Consider the following 24,907-nt stretch of genomic DNA (forward strand, 5'->3'; position numbering starts at 1 on the left):
TCCACCACTGTAGCTGGATGGAGTTTCCCAAGCTTTTCCACAAAAGGCTTTCCTAAAACAAAAGTTTTTTACAAGTATGTGAACTGTGATTTGTCCTCTGAATAGGACTGATTTAAGATTTGTTTTCTAAACCCAAAGTCCAGTTTAGATGTAAAAGCATGATTGCATGCTGTAAGGCACAGTCTGTTTTCCATTAGGGTATGGTTTTCTTATGTTTACTCAAGATGTACATTAAGATACATACCTTGTATCAATTACACTTGCATTTGCAGCATGCACATACTGAATTTTTTCTGATCCGTGTCAGTGATATGATGGAAATATTTATGTGAGGCTCATGCAGGATATCATACTTTGTACTAAATATTTTTATTATGGAAACAACATTATCAATAAAGTACGTTATGTTTTGTGGGCCTAACATTCTATGATTTCAAAAACTATTTTCACCTTTGAATTTTCTTTGTAGTAATAAAAGTTGTGGAGAAGAGTTAAAACACTATGGATATAGAAGGAGGATAGTAATAGAAGTGCCCAAATCAAGTTGAGCAGCAGCCTGGGTAGTCCTTATGTACATTATAGTCTGGGGAGCTTTAGAGGAGAGTGAGATGTCCTGAGAAACTAGTGTGTAATGGAGACGTCTTCAATAAGCACCAAAGTTTCCAGCACAGTGCTTTTTCTCAGCCACATTTTCCTACCTCAGCCTGCAAAGTGGGCTAACAGTATTTTCTAATAGCACAATACTGCTCTCAGGAGAAATTCCAGGACTGATGCTACTTTGGTCAGAATAAGCTTTAGTGTTTTCCCCCTAAACTAGGCACAACCATTCATGCAGCCAGGCCCTCTTTGGATCCCCTCCGGTCAGGATGTGAGTCCAATTTCCTGCAGGTCACTCTAACCAGGACACTCTCCTCCTCTTCAGCATCTTCACTAGGCAGCATAACCCTTGTTCTTCAACCTTAAGAAAGCAAACTCAACTTCCTACCTACAAGTCCCTTCAGTCTCTGAAGCTGTCCTGACTCCCGTCACAGCCTATGTAAACAGGGACCTCCATCTTTTTCCATCCTTAAGTCTGTTCATTTTAATCCTACTGCTACTCTGGATAAACTGCTTTTCGACAGAAGATAGCTAAGCAAGGTATATTACCTTATGAATTAGATTCCTAGTGCTTTTTGTAAGGTTATGTGTGTTTCCTTTCCTTGGATCTTTTGACAGTCTGTGTTGCTCTAGCAAATAACACACCTTAAACAAACAAACAAACAACAAACCATATTAATGGGAAATATTTCACAACAACTTTGTCACAACACTATTTATCAGTATCTTCATTTAGAGTTCCTCGTCCCTTCAACCTCTTAGAAGTAGTTAGAATTAAAAGATAATACAACTACCATCAACAACCATCACTTTGCTACTGAGAACTTAAATGAAAACACCTAAAGCAGCGGCTCTGCTTTGCATCTATCCTGCAACACCCACGGCCTTTCAGTAACCTCAGGAAGAGAGAGTAAACCAGCCAATATTCCTGCTGACGAGAGTCGCGTATCCTGTGCAGTGTCTGGCTGTGCCGGCGGCTGAAAGCAATGGGGTACAGTACAGAGTAGATTCATGGAGCAACACAGCTGGAGCTGAGGACCCACCATCCACACCACACATATTTTAGCTGATGATTTTTAGGGTGCCTCTAGCCCACTTCCAGGGGCTGGCCACCCTTCACACCTTCCAGTTTGGCTGCTAACAGAAAAAAATCAGTGTGTGCACTGCCTTAAGCCTGCCTTGTAGTGTAAGCCAAAGCATTCCTTTGGCCAGGAGTTTCTCTTCAAAAGCACATTCCTGATCCATGGTTCAGGCTCCTGGATCCTTTCATAGTTTTACTACTACTAATAATAGTACAAAGATCATGAGTCAGGCTGTCAATCTGCTCCTACAGGCTAATTCCTCCAGAACCAAAGGTGTTTTCTATCTGGAGGTGTCTGGTAGCTGAAGTGATGCCCACTTGTGCTGTTGGTCTTCAAAGGCTGATCCTCACTGAAGACCCTGGCATCTGTCCGCATGTGATGCCCTCGGTATGATGGATGCAGCAGAAAACAGTGCTTGCTCAGGATCCTTAAGAAAACACAGAAGAGGAGTGAACGTCAAGGAACTGTCAGTAAAATGCATGAGTAGCTGCTTCAGCATGGAATACTGCAGGAGGAAAAGTAGGTGAGTTCAGGCTCCTCATAGACATATGTCTATCGTCTAAATATCTGTGTGAAATGATCACTAAACAGTAGGAAAATCAAAATTTTGTTAATTTTTCAGGAGAAGAAAAGCTCAAGGGAAGATAAGCAGAGAGTGGAAAAGAGAGATGGATGCAGGAAATCACTCAATTCCACTCAATCTGAAATTCGTAGCAGTGGTTTCCATCCATTTCAGCTATGGCAGATCGAGTTCCACAGATACAAACACAAAGGCCAAAACTAATCCACATTTTTGAAAGAATCTGTACAAACACATCAATAGTATGAATGAAAACTTAATGAAAGTGGCTTCAAAAGCAGCTTGAAGTGAGCTGTGAGAAAAACTCAAAACTTCAGAAGAAGAAAGCCAGAAGATTTGGGACAGAATTGAAGAGAAAAAAAACAACAAACCAACTGAGTAACATTGTAAATTATAGAGGTGGTACACCTTTACTTAATCTTGCAGCATTCATCAAGGAACCTGTTGCATGCCATCTGTGAGAAGTTAGAAGTTAGGCCACTGTTTCTGGACTATGCAAAGACTCCAGTAAAAGTCAGGCATCACAGAAAGTGCAATTATGCTTCATGGCTACCAAAACGAGCATTAACTGAGAGGCAGGAGCATTGGGAAGCTGGCAGGGCTGAGGAGAATTGATTGAGGCAATGCAGACAAGGCCACCTGTGGCCAGAGGTATGGCTGTGTCCCTCAGGATGCAGTGCTGGCTTTGATTGCTCATGCTCCTCATGCTATCTGTTCATCAAAGATTGCCACACCATCACTGGGACAGGCTGTAGCAAGAGAATGGAAAATACCAAAGGTATTTTTCATGGTATTTTTCCTTAGGTGAATGCAGGATGGACGTGATGGCTGGATTGGATCCACCCTGCAGGATGCACATCTTTCTCAGGCAACTGTTGCTGATGGCACAGTGAAACCAAGGTCATGCTTATACGATGCAGAAGTGATGACGTTTCCAGGGTTTAATTAACTGCCAGGACAACTTGAGAGGAGTTCAATATGATCACACAATAAATGCATATAAATTAGGAATATGGATTTGTGCTGCTCACAGGTAGAAGCTAAGTCTCAATCCTGTCAGGTAGCTGTTTTCCTTAGACCTGTCTTTTAATACTTTAAAGTATAATATTGATTCTCCTCATGACGAAACCACTCAAGGAACTAATCTAAAGCCCAACATAACTACTGACATAAATAGATTAAAATAAAGAACAATGTAGAAGCAATACATATTAGTCCAGTCATGTAATATGCAGGAAATCAAGAGGGCCAAGGGAACATCTCCTGATTGCACAAGTAAACCCAACACTTTTTGTTGTAGTCAGTCATTTTAAACTCAGTGCTCCTACTATGATCTCTGGGGTCTAGAGGGCATGGAGGAGGCCTAGGGAATCTTGGGAGCACTGGCCCTTGCATTAGCATTGTCTGGGGCATGGTTACGTGGTTCCCTTCTCTCCCTTCACATTCCCTGTCACATGAACTTCACCCCTGGAGAGAATAATAAGTTTGACTCACCTGGGCCCGACACATGTTTGTTGTGACCTTACCCTGCACGAGGGTATTTAGTGCTCTTGTTGGAGCTTCAGATCTCTTGCTTGATTGCTGAGCCTTGCCTCCCACGGTGGAAACCCAGGCTGCTTGCAACCTTCGTTTAAATATATGTTATATTGTTTCAGGTGTCCAAAGTTTTATTTTACTTCTCTAGTAAATATCTTCAGCTCCTAAACGAGAACTTTGGGAAAACTTCTCCCACAATGCAACTTAAAAATCACCCTGCAGAGACCTTACGTTCCTCAGCTTAAATCCAGCCTTCAGTGTGCCTTGAGTTATGAGGCTGTCCAGACCACTAATAGAGGAGTAGGGGAATTTACACCAAAAGGAAAAAACAAGCCAACAATAAAAATAACCATTTATCTCTTCTTCCTCCCCAGTGTCTTACTCAAAAGGTCACTGTGTTCTTTCGTGGAAGCAAAGCTCTATAATGTGAGTTTAGACACTTTAGGCTAAGCCCCAGAGTTCTTACTCACTTTCCCCCGAGTAACTTTGGCGGATTTTTAGTTTGAATTTTTTCCTTGGATAAGATCTAAGAAATAATCAGGGTCTCCAGAACAGAGCTGTTAGTCAGAGAAAAGACAGGTCAGGTGGGGCACGTGCTACAGGGCTCCCCACTCAACTCTGTGTGACTCACGGCACAGTGCTAGGAAAGAAACAAGCTCCTAGCCTCCCTTTCCTCCTATTTTGGAGATGAAGTTTGCTTACAGTAGCCTCAGCTCAGTGGACTGAAAATGCAGGTTACAGAAGGGTATATCTAGCTCTGTGCAGTCTTACACAAGGGCTGAACAGACAGGTTCCCCCTGTGCAGAAAGCAAACTCCTGCCCATGTCATCATGGCACCATGTTTTACCAAGGAGCAGGTCTAACACCATCTAGAAATAAGCACAACTGTTTGGAAAGAGCGGGACGTGCATTGCTTCTCAAAAGTTTCCCTTTGCACAGCTTCCTGTAGAAACCCCATTGTCCTGTAAAGGTGTCATTGCATAGGACATCTACTGCTTTTGTTCTCATTTCAGGGAGGTCTGGCCCCAAATCTCTCCCTAAGATTATTCTGCAGAAAGGATGAAGCATTTTACAGGGTTCAGTTTGGCCCAAAAGTTATTTGGGATTGCCTGGAATTTTGGAAACTGCAGCTCCCACAGCTCGGGGTCCCTGGCTGCAGTGACATTGTGCAGGTTTCCTGCTGCCTTCCCAAGTTCTGCTGCTAAAAAAATAATACCCCATGCTTCCCTTGCACTTCCAAATCATACAGCATGTTTTGTCAATGTCCACCATTGTTTAAAGCCCCTCTGGGCTCCTGCTGGGGACATTATTTCTCTCCAACTTTTATAGGCAGTGGGGGATTCTTCCTGATTTTAAAGAGGGCTCCCATGGATCATGAATAATCTGTGACATTACTAACACAAGCCTTATCCAGTTGTCTTGTAACTCACAGAAGGGCTCACATCTGAAAATCCAACTGGCAGTCTGAGCATCCACGGGCATTTTGAAATGCTCTGAATCCAAAAGAGGAGAGTTGGCAGGTCACCCCAAGAAACCACTGTGCACACAGCAGTTCCAATATGCTTATTGGAAAATAACGTGTTTCTGAAAGTTTGCTGAACATCTGCTTGTCCTTAGTCCTCAAAGGCTGTACTTCATCTGTGGTAACTCGGGCCAGCCCATCTCTTCTTGACTCACAGTACATAGCACACAGCAAGCTGCCCAGTTGGACGCAAAGACAGATAAGTGAGAGAGGGCATTGTCACACCTTGCCTGGAGCCAATGCCCTGTGGGGCTGTGGGCACAAGGCAGCTGCCCGGGTCAGGCAGACCTTTCTAGGCTTGTTGTTCCAATATGTTCTCTGTGTACCCCAGGTGGTATCTTCCCTTGGGGTATCCACCTAACTTGCTCTGTTATCCCAGGGATATACAGCCATTTCCTTGTGGAGGACAGGCTGAGCTGGCTTCCACCTGGGCACCCTGAAGCAATCAGTAGCAGATCAAGCATCTCTCTGTGTAGAGGCCGAGCAACCCTCTGCCATGCTTGTGTCACTAAGGCATAGGAGACACACTTTAGGTTTATCAGCTGTGTCTGTACCTCATCTAATGTCTCCCCTTTTTCCTTTTTAAACACAGAAGGGAAAAGAGATACTTTATTTAACTCCGTAACAAAATAGTTTATATAAATACTTTACAAAACAACTGGGTGCAGATTATCAGAAAGGTGGATACAAAGAAAGGGCCTTCAAGTCCAATGGAACAAAAGTTTCACCTGTAACGAACATGCACACACACAAGCATATATAGTTACACAACAAATCCACCTGAAACTGATTAATGAACAAAAGATGAATTGTAAAATGGGTAAATAAAAAGCTGGAGATTTACTGAATTAGAATCCAGTGTATGTATTAAAAATTAGTCAATGTATTTATCAGTAACTATAAAACTTTTTTTTTTTGCCTGCATAAAGCCTTAATAACAGCATCTCTTTCTCTGCCACTCTTGAATACATTGATCTGAAGGATTGGGGTAGATCATAGGGCAAGAGTTTGAGGATTTTACTCTTCCTTTTGCCACTGATTGATTGTGTTAACAACCAAGGCAAGACAGAACTCTGCTACATTTCACAGTTTCCCTTTTGCAAGTCGGATAATATTTCTTACAAGTTTTGTATAGCAGTTTGGATCTTGGGGAGAAATGCTCTGTGTTATTATTTTAGGCCCTGCTTCAGGAAAACATGTATATTTAAATCCTGCTGCTTTAATGGGTCAAAAGCACCTACTTTAGGCTACGCTCATATTGATGTGGTCTTTCTGAAAAAGCTGCCCTAAAACTTCTAATTGTTTTTATTAAAATGTAACCCATTGAAGCTTACTTAAAAGATAATTTCTAAAAGAGAAAAGTAGTGAGTTAGTTGCAGCTCAGCATATTGGAGTGTTACTTTCGTGCTTTATTCAGATGAAAGAGTCATGCAGGAGTATCCATGCCTTTTTGATTAGATGCACACAGCAAACTTTAGGTCCCCTTCAAAGATCCTTGGGCCGTGTGAAGCCAGGAGCAACTCCACATTGTCATCAGAAAAAAAAATCAAACTCTTTTTCTCAGAGCCTGCCTCCTTTGCCCAGCTCCCCCCTCCCATATTTGTATATATTTCGAGAGGAGAGTCAGGCTTAGTTTGTTCATAAACTGCAGTTCCTGGGCGGACCCCACGCACAGCTGGGCTTTAGCGGCTGGATCCGCCTTCCCGGCAAGCCTGGCTGGGAGCCTCGCAAACTCGGGGCTCCGGGCTTGACAGCAGAATCGCAGGAGTCTGGCTCCACCGAGGGAAGATGAATTGGTCAAAGCCGTGAAACCGGGTTTCTTGTTGCTAGTGGGATCCAGAAATGGGTTACCGAAGGAGTCCGAGTCTGCTTCCCTTACTGCTGCTCTCCTTTTGTGAGTAGAAAAATGTTTCTGGTTAGGCAATGTTAAGCAACATACTCTGAGAAGTCATTTATTTTTCCTTCCTCCAGCAAAACAGCTAATCTTTGATTTCTCCCCTGACAGCAATTAGCCAGAGGATTGGAAATAGCTGAGAGTTTAGTAGAATACGCTGCTGCAACTGCATCAGCTGTGTATTGCTCTTATGGCGAAGGGCGAGCGATCTCTTGGTGGAAAGTGCTGCGTGCTCGCTTGGAGCAGCTCACAGATGTCAGTGTTTACAGTGCAAAAATATATATAGGTCAGCATTACTTGTTGGAAGTTTTTATTTTATTGTGGGAGATTAAAAGCAACTGAAGTGCACCGCTGAACAATCTGGCTTCGACAGTGTCCAGATGTGGTGAAGTTTGCAGCTTAGAACTTTTATCAGACCTGGTTTATGCGCAGAATTAATTGAACTATTAAAGAAGGGAAGAAGTGGGGAGAGGGGGAGGAGAAGTGTCTTTGCAACAACATCTGGTTATTCGGCAAACCTTTCCAGCACTTACGTAAAGATTTCTTTGTAATAAGTGCCCTGTTTCAGTTTTGATAGCACTTCTTCAGTACCGTAGATAAAACCCTCCAGCAGCACTTGAAAATGTGCCCATCCGTGGTTTAACTTTTCTTGTTTATATCTTGATGATTGTTTCATAACAGGGAATGGATTTGTGTATAAATGAGTGTTATATACACATCTCCTAAGTATGTGTGTGTGTCTTTCTGTATATACAGAGCCTACATATGTGTATACATGCATATATCCCTATATAGTGTATATTTATATATTTGCATGGACACTGACACTTTTTAAAGTGAACTCTGACCAACACAGACCTGTTCCCCTTGCTATAGAAATTTCAAGGCAGCTAGAATTGCTTTTTTCTCCAAGCAATGAAGTAGGAGAATTACAACATCAGTATTTTTGCATCCAAATGAAATAACTGGGGGTCAGGGATCTGTATCTGTATTCACTTTATGTGGGTCCCCCTATCTACAAGAACAGGGAATAAAAGAATGATCGGTGAGTAGTTTGTGTGTAGGCAAACACAACCCTGGGGGCAACTGTTGAAGCAGAGAGAACCAGATGGGGAGATTTAGGACACAAACTCTGGTTAATTTTTCAAAAAGTTATGGAGATATATAGTATTCATTATTGTAGATAATACCCAAAAGTATGGTTTGAAATGTAGGATGCTATACCGATAACATCCTGCTAACTTAATTGCAGCTGGAGCAGGAATTACTACAAGGTATTATTTAAAGCACAGTCCTGGGTTGTTTTTGGTAAAAAAGAAGACCACTAATTATCCTTCAGAAATACCTAATTTTGGAGTTATTTAACTTATGGTTTCCTTTTTCTGAAAGGCAAGGTTTTAATCTGAAAGAAGCCAAACCAAAACATATCATGATTACTAAGTTCATCTGAAAGGTTATGTGAGTGATATGATGACAAAATTTGCCTTTGCATGGGAAAAAAAAAAAATAAGCCAAGGCTTGCTCTCTGTGATTCAGCTCATCAGTGATAGATGTTTTCTAAGACTACATCCACTTCCCTTGCATTTAGTGATAAGATTGACCCTACAGTCATGTTGAGACAGTAAAAGTACCCTGGGAGCCCACTTTGCATTGACATTAAAAAAGAAGGGAACAGCAAGTTCCCCAAAGAGACAGAATATACACATTCAGCTGTTCTTCAAGCAACAAACTATACCAGCTCTCTTATAAGAGTGACAGTGCTAGCCTGGTGACAGCAGCGAAGTTGCTTCTCTTAGCACAGATATTTAAGACTTGCCATAGAGAACATGGCTCAGACTCCAGCTGAGCATCTTTAGGAACTTTGCTGCTCTCCCTAAGAGTTTACACCAGGGCAGCAGAGACCCCAGTCTGTGCTCCATGGTGCCTGTCTCTATGCCTTGGATCACCAACATGGTGAAGCGGCCATCACACAGCACCTCTGATCGCTTTTCTCCATACACGATGTAATAAAGGGCTGTAGTCTGACAGACCACCGTATTTCCCTAATTCTCCCCAGCCAGCCCCAGCAAGGCTTCAAAATATCCACCCTTAAACTCCTCCCTGGTGGCAGTGGCTGCTGGAGGGCAGCATTTTTGCACGACTTTCTCAGCAGAAGGTGCAGACAGGAGCTGTAGTTGCACTGCTGGTAGCACAAACCCTCACACAGGGGAGCAGAGAATCCTTCCAAGGCAGTCCTGGATTTACCTGGCCTGGGACAAAAAAAAATACAAGGATCATTCAGAACTGGAAAATTGTCTGATGATATGGAGGACTGAAGGCTCAGTTTGGTCAGGAGGGAGCTGGAAGGTGAGCGAGCCGTCTACAGCCAGGTCCCAGGGAGATGCTTTCTGGCAGAGGGCTTCCTCTTCTATGGAGCAGTGGAAAAACAAGATGTACACACTAGAAGCTAAAACGGGGTGCATTTGTGTTAGAGCACAAGACAGTAAAGTTGTTCCAGCAAGTAATTACTCAGGCTGGGGACGTGGTAGATTTTTATTGCTCAAAGCCTTCAAGACTACAAGACTATCTGCTTGGAACTACAACCTGTACAGCAGCTACAGACTTGATATCAGGATTACTGTATTGCACACATGGAAACACTCTGGCCTTAAAGTTAAGAATTAGGAGTTTTTCTGCCCTGTTTTGTATCAGTATTGGGAAAGTCTGCCTTGTGCTCCATCTGTTAGGAACAGGACTCACATCTGGATAAGCAGGCATTTGGCTGAACACAGACTCATCTCACAGAGAGGACAACAAAGCACCACAACCCTCTGACTTGTGGAGACAACCTCAAGAGTGTGAGCTAAGTGTCACTGGTGCGACGACAGCTCTCAGGGCGTTAAGAGCCCCAGCAGAGTGTCTTTGGGCATCCAACCTCCAAAAGAGGAGATGAAACTCAAAGTCTACCAAGGCACATAGGACTTCCATGGCAGAGCGAGCTGTAAGAGAAAGAAGATTTTTGAAATGAGGGGAGGTTGCAGGTCTGCTGCCCCAAGTCTAGATCTCCCAGTTTCTGGGATTTGGGTTTGCTTCCCCATAACTCAGTCTCCTATTAAAATGCTGGTCCACTAAAATATCCTAACATTTTTGCCTAGTCTCCTGGGGTCCCTTTGTCACAGTCCCTCATGGAACTTTGATGGCTCCACAGAGAGTGCATTTGAGGGTTATCTCCTGGTAGATGGTGGCTCTCTGAAGCCATATGCTCTTTCCTGCCTACACAAACTGTTCCCCCAGTGAGCCTCTTCAGCTAAATATATAGAGTGTATATAATTCATAAATCAGGACAGGGAGCTCCAGGGCTGTCAGAAAAACATCTCTGGCTTTTGATCTGCCCAAGAAATCTCTGACCTATCCCAGGCTCCTCAGGCAGCTTGTTCAAGAAGTTGGCTTCCTATTTCTGAGGTCAGCGGAGCTAAAACCAGGGGTCATAGTGCCACCAAAATGCCAGCCCACTCCTTGGGCAGAGGAGCTGTTGGAATTGCACCCCAACACTAATGTATGCACAATTCAGGAACATGGGGTCAAATGTGAGCTGGTGAGGGGATGGGGGAAGAAATAGGGCAAAGGAGGAGTCACCCTCCATTTCACAGGCAAATACATCCTTTTGCAGAAAGGGGCTTTGCAGGTCCAAGGCTGAGCCAGGGCAGCTGAGCCAACCTCTTCTCCCAGTCTGTGAAGCCTGTGGAGGTGGGTACTGCCTGCTCCAGGACACAGGACTGCGGGTTTGGTTGTTACAGTCCTTCTCAAGTAGCACTATGTTCTGCTTTAGTGTTGATTTAAGCCAGCCAAAACACCAAGGAAGAAATTATTCCCTCAAAACAAACCAAGGGGCTGCAAGGGCCCCACATTGGCTGGATGTAAGTAGCTGGGTTGGGAGCAGGCAGAGCATCCCACTGCCTGAAAGAGAAACTTGTGTGTCCTACCATGAGGCTAAATAAGAACAAAGCTGGAATAAATTCTCCAGTTAGGAAGTGAAAGGGAAAAACACAAGAAAAACCCTGACAATGCAGAACTGGAGTCCTCTGCAGTGTTGCAAGTGGCAAGAAACTGAGCAAGGAAAACAATGTATTATTTTGAATTCAGCTTTACACTTCTCCAAACCCAATACTACTGTTTCAGTGTGTAACTTAGATTAACTGAAGGTTAAGAAGACTGGCAGTGTACAGCAATGTCAGATTTATGAAAACTGGCATTTCCTCTCCCCTAGCACCTCCAGCTTTTCTCAGACTTGAGACAGGCTGGTCATCATTAAAGCTACTCAAATCTGTGTTTTGGGGGGGGCTTTGTGGAGGAAAGTCCTTTTTGAAATATAATTCCACAACCCCAAAAAAACTCACAAACAAATAAAACCACAAACCAATAGTAAAATTTATGCTTACTGGTGTCTTACTGGTGTTATCACTATTTAATAATGGTCACAAAGACATTTTTGTGTACCAGTAGTAAATAAATTCAGCCAGCTGCAATCATGATACTTGTTACTCCCATTAGAGATGGAGTTCTGGACAGTTGTATCCCACATATTCCCTGAATATGCAGAAAGCAAACACTGGCATTAAAAACACGTGACTGGGGGCTTTTATTCTGAGAAAATATTCAGCTCTACTGCCTGTACTCCATGGCTTTATATTGTTCCGTGTTTTGTTCTGTCGAGTTTATTTCCTCAAGACATTGCTTTCCTCTCCCCTTAGTGATAACTCTTTGCAATAACATTTGCTTTCTGCCGGGCTCCACAGTGTTACAACTTGCCATAAACTAATGAACTCTCCCATAGATTGTCGTGTTTTCAAGGAAGTGCAACATCTGATCTTTTTATTAAAAAAAACAGTCCCACCAAGGAGACAAAATCAGCAGCTCCCACACACTTTGCTCTTTCACATCCCATGTTTAGAGCTGTGTGCCAAGTGAAAGCCTCGTGCTGGAAGGGGCCTCCGCGCAGAGGGGAGATAACACCACTGATGGCTGGCTGCCCTATCAAACCTGGGGATTACAGCTACATTATCTCTGTGCTGGACCCCAACTGTGGGATAACATTTCCTTAGGGATCTTCAAGGGGAAGTGAAGGGATGGCTGAAAGCTGTCTTGGCCCTGCTTGCATGCACATCCCTGAATTCAGAGTCAACTGTCGTGATCCTGCCTCCAGAAAGGATCTGTAGTGTCCATCAGAGTCTTATTTCTTCTTCATCAGTTGGTTCATCTTTTTACTACGGTCCATGTAGGGTTGAAACTCTCCTGCCAGCCGCTGGTAACTGTCAAAATTTTAGGAGAAGTGGGAGTGCCTGCTTATCATGCAATCCCCTCTGCAGCCCATGCTCCCACCAATTACACCGCTCCAGGACTTACCCTTTCATGGAGCTGTTCCACTGCAGTGTTTTCCTTCCCATTGATAAGCCAGGAACATGCCTGACAAACAACAGCTGATTTATACTACAGCAAATGCATCCTGGCGTTGGGGTAATTAATGTGTCCAGCTGTGCACTGCAGCCCGCCAGTCTGTGCTGGACGGGGGCTACCGCCCGTGTGAACTCCAGCAGACCAAGGACATGCCTCAACTCAGTGCTACCCTTGACTACACAGGGTTATTTGGATTCAAGACTAAAACATTTTTTTTTTTTTAAAGTACCTTTTCAGCATTTGGACTGTCTGATTAGAAGCTGTCGTGGGGACCTGATGTGCAGTTCCAGCAGTGGCAGCTGCCAAGTGTCACTTTGCAAAGCCATGCGCTCCAGTTCCACCCCTGCCACTCTCAAAGCAGGCAACAACTCTCAAAGTGGTTGAAGCAACATCATACTGGACATGCTCTGCCTGTGGAAAGACCTCTTATCTTGCCACGCTGGGGAGTCCAGGACCATCACACACACCCTAATGTGTGCCCTGCACACAAAGCGGTACAGATGAGTTTTTACCAGCAATGGGAACTAGCACAACCATGACAGCCAGCAAACAGGGCTGGTTTATTACTATGGTCTGGGGTCCAGGCAGGGCTGAGCCCTGAAAAATCCCCTGAGAGCTAACACCGATTGATGTCGCTCCAATATCTGATTCTCTCCTAATCTTTTCAGTTCCTCTAACACCCCTGTGAAGATGTTCACTCTGTGAATAACACTTATATCTTTGCATCTGGGAGGCCCAGAGACATCTGCTGAAGTTCCTGGCTACTAAGAGGGGCCTTTTCCTTAGATCAGCAATGCAAAACCTTGAGATTTTGATACTGATCCCTTCTCACTTCAGCCATCCCAAACCAGAAGGCTTGACTATGTCCTGCATTGCCATAGTGCACCATGCACTCCATCAGAAAGATGCTATTGCCAACGTGAATTCATGCTGTGTCCAGCACTGAAAATCCAGAGAAGAATTTCTCTTCTTTTCCTGCAAAATCGGTGGCTCAGACCCCTTCCTGGAAACAGTTTTTGGGAGTGCCATGACTGCAAGTGCTTCTGATGTCTTTACAACTAACAGTGGTATAGCTATTTCTTTAGAAAGATCCATTGCTGTTTTCAGGTGGATTGTTTAATAAAATGCTGTCCATGGAGAATGAACGCCTGTGTCCCCAGTGAGTGTTTGACAGAGCAGGTTGCCAGTCAACGCAGCTGGGACACGATGAGGAACATCTGTTTGATGCTGCTTGATAAAACTTCCTGCCTGGGAGACTCTAAATATCAGCATCCAGCATGGAAGAAATGGAATCAGCTGCTGTCTTGCTGTGTAAAGCATTTTTTCCATACTAGGTCTGTCCCAAAATTAGCCCCAACCAGTCCATGATAGCAAACAAGACCCTTCTTCTTACAATGGGAAGTGACACACAGAGCCATAAGCTTGAGAAGTTGAATGAATCATCCTTCTTCAAATAGACCCAGGGTACAAGCATCCACAGAAATAAGACCAATGGATCCCCTGGGAGCTCAGTTCCTGCCATGTCTTTAATATGTCAAAAGGCACTCGATGGAAGAAAATGGTCGCAGATGTTCCCACCAGAGGCAGAGGCCGTTCGCTTGGGGGTGCGATCTCAGCACACATTTACTGTGGGTTTGTGTCTTTGCCCTGTGCTCACCTGCTGTAAAACAGCGTCACAAGCCTCTGAGCTTTCCTTTCACCCTTGCCAGGGCTATCAGCTCTGCAATAGGCTGTAGCTTGGGAGGCAGTTCTGGGGCAGAAGTGCTGTTCAGCAATATTCAGACTCACCATGTTTCAGGAGGCGTCCAGAGGCAGGATGCTGAGTTGAAAAGGCAGTGCACTATGCAAAATGATGAGATCTCAGAGCAGAAGATGGTGAATAGAGAACCCACTCTTCATAATTTCCTCCATGTTGGAGGAGCAGCTTTGCCCCCTGCACCTCATCCCCTCCAGCTGTCAAATCTCTCTGGAGCTGTGCTGCAGCTCTGCCCACTGGCTGGGACTTGTGGGAATCTTCTCCTTCTCCTGCAAGTGGGATCTCTTGAGAGGCGTCACAAAGACAAGAAAGCTCCTGTTACTCTTATGTGCAGAGAAAAAGCACTTCAGGCTCTGTCAACAGAGACATACCTGAAAATTTTTTCCATACCTGAAAAAAATTCCTTTCCAAACCCCTGCTCCTTCTGCCCTCCTGCCACAGCTCTCTTCTGCTTTAGAAAATGGAAAATGTTCAAGTTGAATTCAACCCTATTGTGCAGTGCTTTTTGGTAGGTTGCAACACAAGCTCTCTGAAAGATATTTTAAATAGATCAAGAAAGGCATGAAAGAGAAGAACACACCACCTATATACACGCTAAATGTGGGACACTTATGAGAAGGGAAAAAGTATTTTGTGTCTGTAATCCAGGCTAGCCTCAAGTTCAAGTTCCCTCTGACAGCACAAATTACTTAATTACTGTTAGATCCAATCTAAATGAGGGCAAAACTCAACTCTGCATAATAATTTTAGCAGACATAAAGAACTGGCAGTGCTGGTACAAGTTGATGACAGCACATGGATGGAAAATTAACAGAGCATCACTGCCCCAGCAGCTTGTCAGAGAGTCCCTTGCAAGCCCCACTTGATCTGATTCCTTGGGAATCAAAGTAATATAAATGCAAAAAAATACAAACTAGTCAATCACAAAAAGTCCAACCCAAACATGAAGAGCAGCTCCAGTCTAACGTCTCTTTGTGGGCTCATCAAAGACCTTCTAGCAGATGGCAAACCGAACGTGTGCCAGGAATTTCAAACACTCCTCAGGAAGTTCATCTAAATCATCAGTAAACCATTTGCACTTAAAACAGAGTGAACTCCATTGCCCAAATGTGACCCAGATAATGTTTCTTATGTGTTTACCTATTTGGATGATATCTTTAAATTTCAATTCCATCTATTCACAGAGATCCAGGATTCCTGCAGAGCTTGAAAAATGTACACAAAACTGAATTCCAGAGCATAATATGATGATAATGGTAAAAAAGCCCTGGCTGCCATGCAAGAGTTTTACTTGAATTTGTAGGTTAGACAGAGCTATGTCTGCTACTTACTTGCAGCTCATGTGCTTTTTCTCCTTGGTCATTGTTGCAGCTTTTTAAGTGTAAAAAGGGGTACTCCTCTTTGCAACATCTTCCTGAGAATGAGCTGCAGAAGCTGCAGTTAAATGGGATATAAGATAGACTCTTGGTACCTCTGCAGAAACAAGAGCAACAAAAATTATGGCAACAGCAGTGTGGAGTTGGTTGACTCTTACCTTCTGCCATTCACCTCCCAGTCCTGAAAGTGCTCTAAAATACTCAGCAATTTCTGCAGCAACTTGTGACAAGATGAGCTCAAACCAGCTGCATGTGACCAGGCTGTGACTCCTTCTCCCAAGCAGTGTGGGAGGTGGGAAAAGAGACTGATTTTTAAGAGAAAAATTTAGTCAAAACTGGATCACTGCAAAGTGCTCTTCAAAGGGCTCAAATCTCAGAGCCCTCTGAAAACATGGCATGCAAATCCACCCATATCAGAAGGCACTTTCCACAGGGGATGTGGCAGCTTAGCCCTTTGCAGACCCCACTGGCAGCCCATGCACACCATGCCATGACATATGCTAATGCATTGCTTCACCCTGCAAAGCCCCAGACAAGTAGAGGTGCTGGCAGAGCTGCTAAAACTACTTATGAACTGCTGAAACTCAGCATTTCCCCACCTCCTCAGACCCTGAATAAATTGCTTTCCATCTGACAAGGAGAAATGGCATGTTCCCATCACACGCTGTCTGGGCTGGTGGGAGTTGCTTGGGCCATGGGATTGTGAAGTGATCCTGGTGCAGGTGACCACACGGGACTGCCTGAATACGTGGGCTGACCCCTGGCTGTGGGTTTTTTCCTCCCAGACCCAAACTTGTTCCAGCTGTGCTGCTGGCTTGGCTTGCTCTCTCAAGGCTTTTCCAATACAACACATAGGTAGAAAAGACAGAAAAAGATAGGAAAAATAAAGGAATGGGGTCATAGGTGCAATGAAGTGCAATTGCCAGCTGAGGTCTTGGGTTGCACCTTCAGACATAGGATGGCTGTGAAATTTGGATTGTGTCATAGCTCCTCACATCTGACTTTCAAAGCCCAGTCTTTAACCAGCCGCTGCTGAACGCCTGATGGGATAAGCACAGTTATTACTGGGCAAACTCTCAACTGCTTTTGTCTGCCAGGGAAGTTTGTGCCTGGTGTGGTAATGGCTGTGGAGGTACCAGCCATAATTACACAGCGACCCACAACAGCCAGCACACACTCGGCACTGAGGGAGTGAAAAGCCCACTGTTAAGCTGCTGTCCTGTGCAGTGTGAGGGACTGCTGTGCTATCCTCCTGTCCTGTGCTAAACTTCAACCCTCCCTTGAGCCACCTTTTTAAGGTAGGATGCAGAGCATCCCTGCTCATCTACCAAAGAAGTAAACTAGTCTCCCAGAATAGTGGACAAACCCCTAACTTCCCTGTTTGCTTTGGGACAACTTTGCTCATCTAGAGAGTCAGCACAAGGCTGACACCCTCATGGAGCTGTGAACTTGCACTTTCAGGGCTGTCTCATCCTGCCCTTTCACAACCATCATCTGACCCTGGATCATGGCTTTGTGCCATTTTCATGTTCAAATTGCAGCCCAGCAAGTGGCACATGTTCCATGTGGCAAGTGTTCCATGATCCATCAGCCCAGCCAGGTCTGATACAGCAATTCACCTTAACTGGACTTAGCTTCTTGCCCGGGTGAAGTGGGTGCTTGGCTGTCATAGGGACTTACTGAAAAATAATGCAAATAACACACAACCAGGTAAGCCCCAGCCACCAACTTTATGTTGATGTTTCAGTGAAGTGTGTTGGTGAAATGGATCCAGAAAAACACAAAATTTTCAGGCATTGCTGAATGTTTCAGACACTGAGGAACAACAAATGAAATAGTGCAAGGCCACTACTGTGTTATCCATTCCACATTCCCCTATCCTCAGCTCAACATCTCTGGGTGCAAACTGGTGTTAATGAGAAGGATGTTGCCCATAAAACCAGAAAGAAAGGGTTCCTGGGAGAGCTTGAGTTGAGAGTCAAATGGGGCATAATTTTTGCCTCACCTGATACTTCCAAAGCTCAGCAAGGGAGAACATCTTCCTGGTCGTGTTGGGCTGGGTCCTGCTGGGCTTCAGGACCTCAGGATTTGCCGTGTTTTTCAAACTTTAATGCCAAACTTTCTTTGGCGAATAATTTTCACATTTGAAGGAGTCACCCAGCTAAAAGACAAGCAATAGGCCATAGTAACATGTTTCAAGGGGCAGCAGAAATCCACAAAGTTGCTTTAAAAATGTTTACGTAAAATAAGCTTCATCTTAGTAATTTCTGCTTGTAACACACTGTTGTGTTCTATGTGCAATTTTTCCATAACTCTGTTCTAATGGGTTGCATGAGAGCTTGGATGCAAAGTAGCCATGAGGAGATGGGGAAGATCCTCCAGGAATTACTTTGCATGTGGAAATGGATTTCAGTTCAGCCACTTCAGAGCAATTTTTTGTTTACTTTCCACTGACATGAAATCAGCCACGATTGCATCGCATGCGGGATTGGTTAGCCAGTTACATAATGCTTAATAAATCCAAGAGAAATAATATAAAACACATCACCCAGTCTGGGAAGTGGAACAGTGTCTCAGTCAGTGTCACTAACCCGCCCGGGCCTGGCATCGCCGAAGCATCTGAACCAGTGCTGGGGGGGTGCAGGGTTGTGCTGTTGCATGATAGATGTGATTAGGAAAAATGCTTGCGGCATGTGTAGGAGCCTTGAAGACAGACAGATTGCGTGGGCAGACTGTGTGTGATGGTGAGGGTCTATCAAAAAGCAGAGGTCACACTCCTGCAGGGAGGGCAGCTCACCCTGTCCCGCAGGGCAAGGCAGGCACGTGCTCGCCCAACTCCAGCTGTATCTGCTGCTCATGTAAGGTATTACCTCACCCTAATAATTTTCCTCTGAGTACTTCATAAAATCATAACGACCCTGTAAACAGAGAGAGCAAGATTAGGTGATTAATTATTTACCACAAATTATTTCTGCAGTGGCATGTGGAAGAGAGAGAACATTTCACTGGTGGTCTCAGGGGAGTGAGAGGGAAGGGAGGCGACCCAGGTCAGGGTTGCCAGGCTAAACACAAAACTGTGGTGCCCACTTGCACCTGAAAAATGGGGTGTGCAGGAAGACTACAGGTACCTCAGGGTCTGCAGTGCCAGCACCCTGGCTCTCCCAGGAAAGCTGTCCAGCCCGTGGGTGTATCTCTCCAACCACAATCCACTGCTCTGCACAGAGTAGTTTTTGGCCTCCTTTCCCACATTTCCCTGCCTTCTCTGCTCCCCCGCTTTGCCTCTAGTCCCAGAGGAGACCTGCTGATGTCTTCACCCACGCTGTGGCTAACTTCCAACAGAGGAAAAGCTAGGGATGAAGGGGTTAATTACTACAGGCGCAGCACAAGCCAAGCCTGTAAGTGACTCCCTATTGCTATTTCGAAAAAAGGCTGCCTGGAAAGGGAAAGGAAAAAAAAAAAGAAAGAGAGGTTTACTTTACAGCCATCATTATTTCATCTGCAGAGTTTATACAATGGAAAATAAAAGCCAGGCTACGCGAAGTCGAATCATTTCTGTTTCATTAATGGTATGGAAATCGTTTTGTTTTTATAGGGGAAAAACAAATGTGAACTTGATGTGTGTGTGTGTGTGCGCGCGCGCATGCAGCTCCCTTCATTGCAAAGGGCAGAGCAGTGAAATCCAGAAATAAAAAATGACTCAGAGGCCGTAGGATCTATGAGTCAGTTGAGCTGCTGTTGTTTTTAAACACAAGTGAGAGCACGGTGTGGCAAATAATTGCCCCTGCAGCCTCCCCACCACAGGTGTCCAGCCCAGCACAGCCCCCAAGCTGGACATCAGCTGGACCTGGGCTCAGCACCCCTAGAGCCCCGGGATCCAGGCAAGGGCCCTAAAGGATGGAGCAGGAGCTGTCCCCGCAGGAGCAGCTTTGGGTATCAGAAAGTGAAATCTGGGAAGGAAACTTGAGATCTTGTCAGGTGGATAGAGGAGACAAGTGGCTCTATGGGCAGACAGAGGAGCCCTGTCATTGCCCACAGGCGCAGACATCAACTGACTGAAATCAGAGGGAAACTGCTCTGACCAAATTCTCCCTGCCAAGTGCCAGGAATCACCTCACTGGCCCCTGGCACTTCAGCTTGCCTGGATGCTGCCAGCTTTGTTGAGGTGCAACCCTGGGATATGTCTGTATGAAATGTCCTAACACCCCAAAAGCAGAGTCATTGTGCTGACGCATAGAAAACTTGTGAAAGGGACCCAAGAAATGTCAGAGATTACCAAAGCAGAAGTATGGACAATAGTCTGCAGAGCTCATCTCTCCCCGGGGTGAAGTTAGATCATGATGTAATTTAAGTGTCTGAAGGAGATTGGAGGAGCCTGCTTGGTACGATCCATACCCAATTTACTTTGTAATGGGACTAAGCAGTATTTGCTAAACACTTAATTTAAAGGGATATTCTCACAAAGGAAAAATAAGTGGTGGAATAAGTCAGTTACCAGCCTGTTTGAAGAAGGTCCAAGCGAACTAGAAATGTATACTGCATGTCTTCCTGGCACTGGGAAGCACTGATGTCTAATGCAATCAAAATCAGTCCTCTTTTATTCACCAGGAAACATTTCTGTACTGCCAAGTACAGTATTTATAATGCAGGGAGATGTGGGACCACATACCTGAGGGCAGCCTGGTCCTCTTATCCGAAGGCAGCCTGTGTACTGCTGGGTTTCCTGGCAGACCCAGTGGCTTGTGCCTTGCAAAGGCAGAAAATAGGATAATAAGTTTTTTCAGCTCCATTTGGTCTGCTCTATCTCTCCTATGAAGATAAAGAGTAAAACACATGGCTGGAGAAGAACAGCCCAATACTAAAAAAGTCTTTGGTTTAGCAGCGGAAAGTAGCACCAGACCCCACCACTGGAGAACAGAAGTATGCTGGAGGAAGCCAAGCTGCTTCCGAAATAAAAGTACAGCATTTTGAGGTCTGGTTCTGGGGAGATTCTGCAGCACAGCAGGATGCCACAACAAGACCAGGCACTTTCCAACAGCTCAAGCTGGACCTGACTGCAAGAAATATGGGACCTCTGATAAACAGGTCATGCTGGGCAACTGCAATGGGAGCTTCTGACCCTGTATTGGATCTCCTGCCAATAAGGACATAGGCATTACCCTGATGCCCATCCATGGCACTGGGTGTTGCTTCGTGGAGTTGCTTCAAGAGTAACGTGCTGATGGAGAACACCAAGGACCTGATGCTCTCACATGGGTCAGCGAGAGAGCAGAGCCCATCAGCTCTGCTGTTGGTTTAGTATTAAAAACAAAATACTGCATTTATAAAAGGGAAGGAATTTGTTTGTTCTCATAATAATTTTATGAGAGGCTCTGTTATTGCGTAGTTGTGTCGTTACCCATGGATTAAAGTCCAAGGTAAAGCCTAATCCTAAACTTGGCGGCAGACAAAGGACTAGCCACTGATCCCAGGCTCACCAAGGTGGGAAAGCAGGTCCCAGAGCAGGCTGGATTTCCATCAGGACACCTACTCAGATGTTTCCAGGAGCAATATGTCTGCAGGATCGAGATGGAAGTGCTCCCCAGTCCTGCATTTTCGTGTGTTGCTGGTTAGAGAAAGCTGCAGATCACCTCAGCTAATCTCTGTGGCCTTAGTCTCTCCAAGTGCAAAGCCTGGGGATTACAGGTTAACTGACCTGCATGGAAAACATGATGCAGAGAGCTCCTGGAGCCACCACAGTAACCGCAAGCTGGGCAGCCCTCTGTGACTGCTGAGTTAGTGTCAGCCCCATTCCGGGGTACTTGGAGATACACACAAAAGAGGGGCTACGTAGAGCATTTATGACTTGAAAATTATCAATTTTTCTTTGTCATTGAGAAATACAAGCAATGTAAGGGTAATTATCATGGCAAGACAGAGCATAATCTGAAAGTTGTATAATGGAGGTCCTGGGTGGCAGAGGCCTTAGTCCCCTTCCACCTTGGGGAGGGGAAAGCTGGGGATCTCATGCCAAGCACCTTTCCTTAAGCCTGTATGGTGTTTAGGTGTTCTGAAAAAGCATGTCAGGGAGAATACGTGAGAACTGAAAGTGTTCATTGCCTGCACATGCCATTGCTTGGACTACAGAGCACTTTCTCCTGTGCTATAACAAATGCACTGTGCGTGCACCTCCATGCACCCCAGGCTTGCTCCTTAGTGATTTCCTCTCCATGGGGACTGCAGCGTGCAGAAAGCTGGAGCCAGAGTTGGGTAGTGGATGACCTACCTGCTCTCTGGGAATGCACTGGTAGAGAGGGGCTTACAAAAGCCCCCTGCTGTATTCTTACAGCTGCAGTAAGAGCAGCTGAACCCCTGGCAAATGAGCAAAGAGCTCATCTGTTGGGGGCTGACTACTTCTGTGGCTGCAGTATGGGACCAGCATGAAATTCCCTTGGAGAGCTGTTTTCAATGACTCTTTTACGGGGAAAGAGGATGGGTTATTGACTACAGCAGTGGTGCTTCGATGGGCTTTGCAGGTGGCCAAGCAGAGAGTGTGAGCAATGAGAGGTGGGAGGGCTTCCCCGACACGCATGAAAAAATATCCCGGTGTCCTTGGGTGGTGGTATCACCCCCACTGCTCTTGCAAGAGAGACATAGGGACTTCTTGCGTCATTTTTTCTTTATTTTTTGACTTGAAAATCATCTCATATGCTCTCAGTAACCTCTCTGGGGTCCCAGTTATAGATACCAGAAGATTTGATCCTGCTGTCATGCACAGGAGAACAAGCCTTCCTATTGATGGTAAGCCAAGCTCGCTGTGAGCCCACCTATCGGTGACTTCAAACCATCTTTCCAACTGTTGTTCCACAGTAACTTTGACTAACTGTACTATTTATTGGCTCACATCACATCCTTATGGCTTCAATTTATTTTTGGAAAACTCAACCCACATTTAATTAGTTTATAGTTTGTTCCAAGTTTTGCTTATCCAGATTTTTTTTTTTTAGCTTTTTTTTTTTCTTGAAGTTTGTATTTTGATGTTTAGCATTTGCCTTGGCAACATCTGGAACCCGTTTATGGAAGTGTATTGTTACTTTTACTGCTCGTGCAGCTTTATTAAATCATCTGACTATTAATATTGAAAGTGTTCATCTGGGTCTAATCAGGGCCAAGATGAGTGATGTGGCAGTTAAATTGTACCTACGAGCTAATGGTTCAAGGACACAAAGTCCTGAAGAGGCTTGTAGTGGGCTTTGTGCTCTTCTTTTAACTTCCTAGGAGAAGAATGAAGGGGGGGGGGCGAGAAAAAAGAGATATTCCTGCTCTGACCTTTCTTGCAGAGCAGATAACAGAATCACAGCCTGAGCTAGTTTAGAACAATTTGTCTCCAAAGAATTTTGTCCAGTTACCACTATATTTCTGGATCTCGTTTCCATGTTTAACTCTTTCATCTGCCCTGGCTTCTCCACTGCACAGCACAGGCAACTGCCAAATCAAGATCCCCACCAGACACAGCAGTACAATACTGGTGTTTTGCTCTGAGATTTCGAGTAAACCCTTGACACAAATAAGTAAATAACGTATCTGGTAGGTATAAATACACAAATAACAAACCTCATCCTGTACCAGCAGCATCCACAATCTGGATTTGTCCTTTTGCTGCTCCTCTGCAGGGCCCCCAGTTATCCCTGAGTGATGGTGCTGAGCCCACAGTCCTGCACAAGCCTGCTGCAAGCACAGCACGAGCCGTGGCATGGATGGGTTGAACTGAAGGGCTGAAAGAAGAACTATGGCAGCGGCACCAGTAGAGCATAGACCTGGCTGTGATAGGACTTGGGTTTGGGAGGGGGAAACCAATTTACCTTCAATTCCTTGTTCCCATGTAGAAACACCAACAGAGTTTGTAGGGCATAGTGGCTGCCACTGTAGGTTGAGAGCTGCACACAAATGCTTGGGCGTGATTTCTCTCCCACCCCCAAAACTCTCAGGAGTTTTGCCTGGGACTCTGCAAACTTTGCCCCGGCAGAGCAAAGCGGGAAGTTGAGGGTAGTTCATGCTGGCTGCAAGTGCTTCAAATCTCAGCTGAAGCCATGGTTTTGGTAGCTAACCCTTGGATGGATGCGGGGCATTGGATCTGTTGAGATCACCCACAAAATCACAAGGCACTTCAGCAGGGCTACAGAAGCCCCCTGGATAGGGGGATGCTGAACAAGAGGTTGTGGGCACCATCTTCACCCACTCTGCTCTCAGCTCCCCCACCACCTGGCACAACATGAACCCTGCTGAGCTGCACTTCAAGCCTGGTATGGGTCACTTAAACCAAAATTTCCTCCTTCCAGCCTTTAGATGTAACAGGCTTTTCCGCTACAGCCAGGTTTCCCCTCTGCCACTAACCTTGGCCCTACGTACGAGGCCACAGGAGCTTGTAAATGGTTTATTTCTGTGTGGGAGCCTTCCAGCAGCTCTTTATGAGGGTCACAGGGAGGGGGGTCTGGGCCATTGAGGGAAGCAGAGCAGGCACATGAGATGCTGTCAGAGAAGAGTTGTTAAAAACCCCTTTTTGCTATTGAGACAGTATTAAAGAGGTTCCTTAGGCTTGGCTGTGGACCACAGGCAGATGACAGATGTGACCACCAAGGACACAGGAGGTCCTGCAGGTTGCTCACAGACCTGGGGATGCCCGTGGGTGTGTTCCTGGATCAACAGGGCCCTGCTTGCAAGGGCTGAGGCTTCGCAAGCCACAGTCAGGGATTTTGCAATTTGTTTCTTCTTCAGACGAACAGCTGGTGATGGAAAACCCTGTCATGGCTGTTGCAGCACAGTGAGCCATGACTGGCTTTTCCATAGGGGTTGGGAGCACCCAGCAGCGCTGGGTGCACTGGGGACATGGCAGCCAGAGAAGCATGGATGGCCCAAACCTTCAAAAAATTAGCTGCTGTATTTCAGGTTCATACCTGAACACTTTGGAGTGTATATATTTAAGTAAAAAAGTATAAATATACATTTCTACATAAGCCACTTAGTGGCTTGTTTGGCTTTTTTTTTTTTTAAAAGACATTTAGCAGCCTTAAAACAGGAAGTTTAAATTTAGCTGGGATTTATCCCTTAACCAAGCACGGTTCATGTGCCCTTTCTATAAAAATAGAGATAATGTT

At 45.1% G+C, this 24,907-nt stretch overlaps 1 protein-coding gene across 1 annotated transcript in view; it reads left to right on the forward strand.

Annotated features, from left to right (window-relative positions):
* Positions 1 to 7,045: 7,045 nt before the first annotated feature.
* Positions 7,046 to 24,907, forward strand: part of LOC113944152 (TGF-beta receptor type-2-like) — a 31,323-nt gene continuing 13,461 nt past the window's right edge. Inside the window, exon 1 of the mRNA XM_027636892.1 lies at positions 7,046 to 7,211. Within this exon, the coding sequence (XP_027492693.1) occupies positions 7,160 to 7,211 (52 nt within the window). The 5' untranslated portion in view covers positions 7,046 to 7,159. The remainder of the gene's footprint in view (positions 7,212 to 24,907) is intronic.

The sequence above is a fragment of the Corapipo altera genome, unplaced genomic scaffold (assembly GCF_003945725.1).
Source record: "Corapipo altera isolate COAL_440 unplaced genomic scaffold, ASM394572v1 45, whole genome shotgun sequence".
NCBI classification, from domain to species: Eukaryota; Metazoa; Chordata; class Aves; order Passeriformes; family Pipridae; genus Corapipo; species Corapipo altera.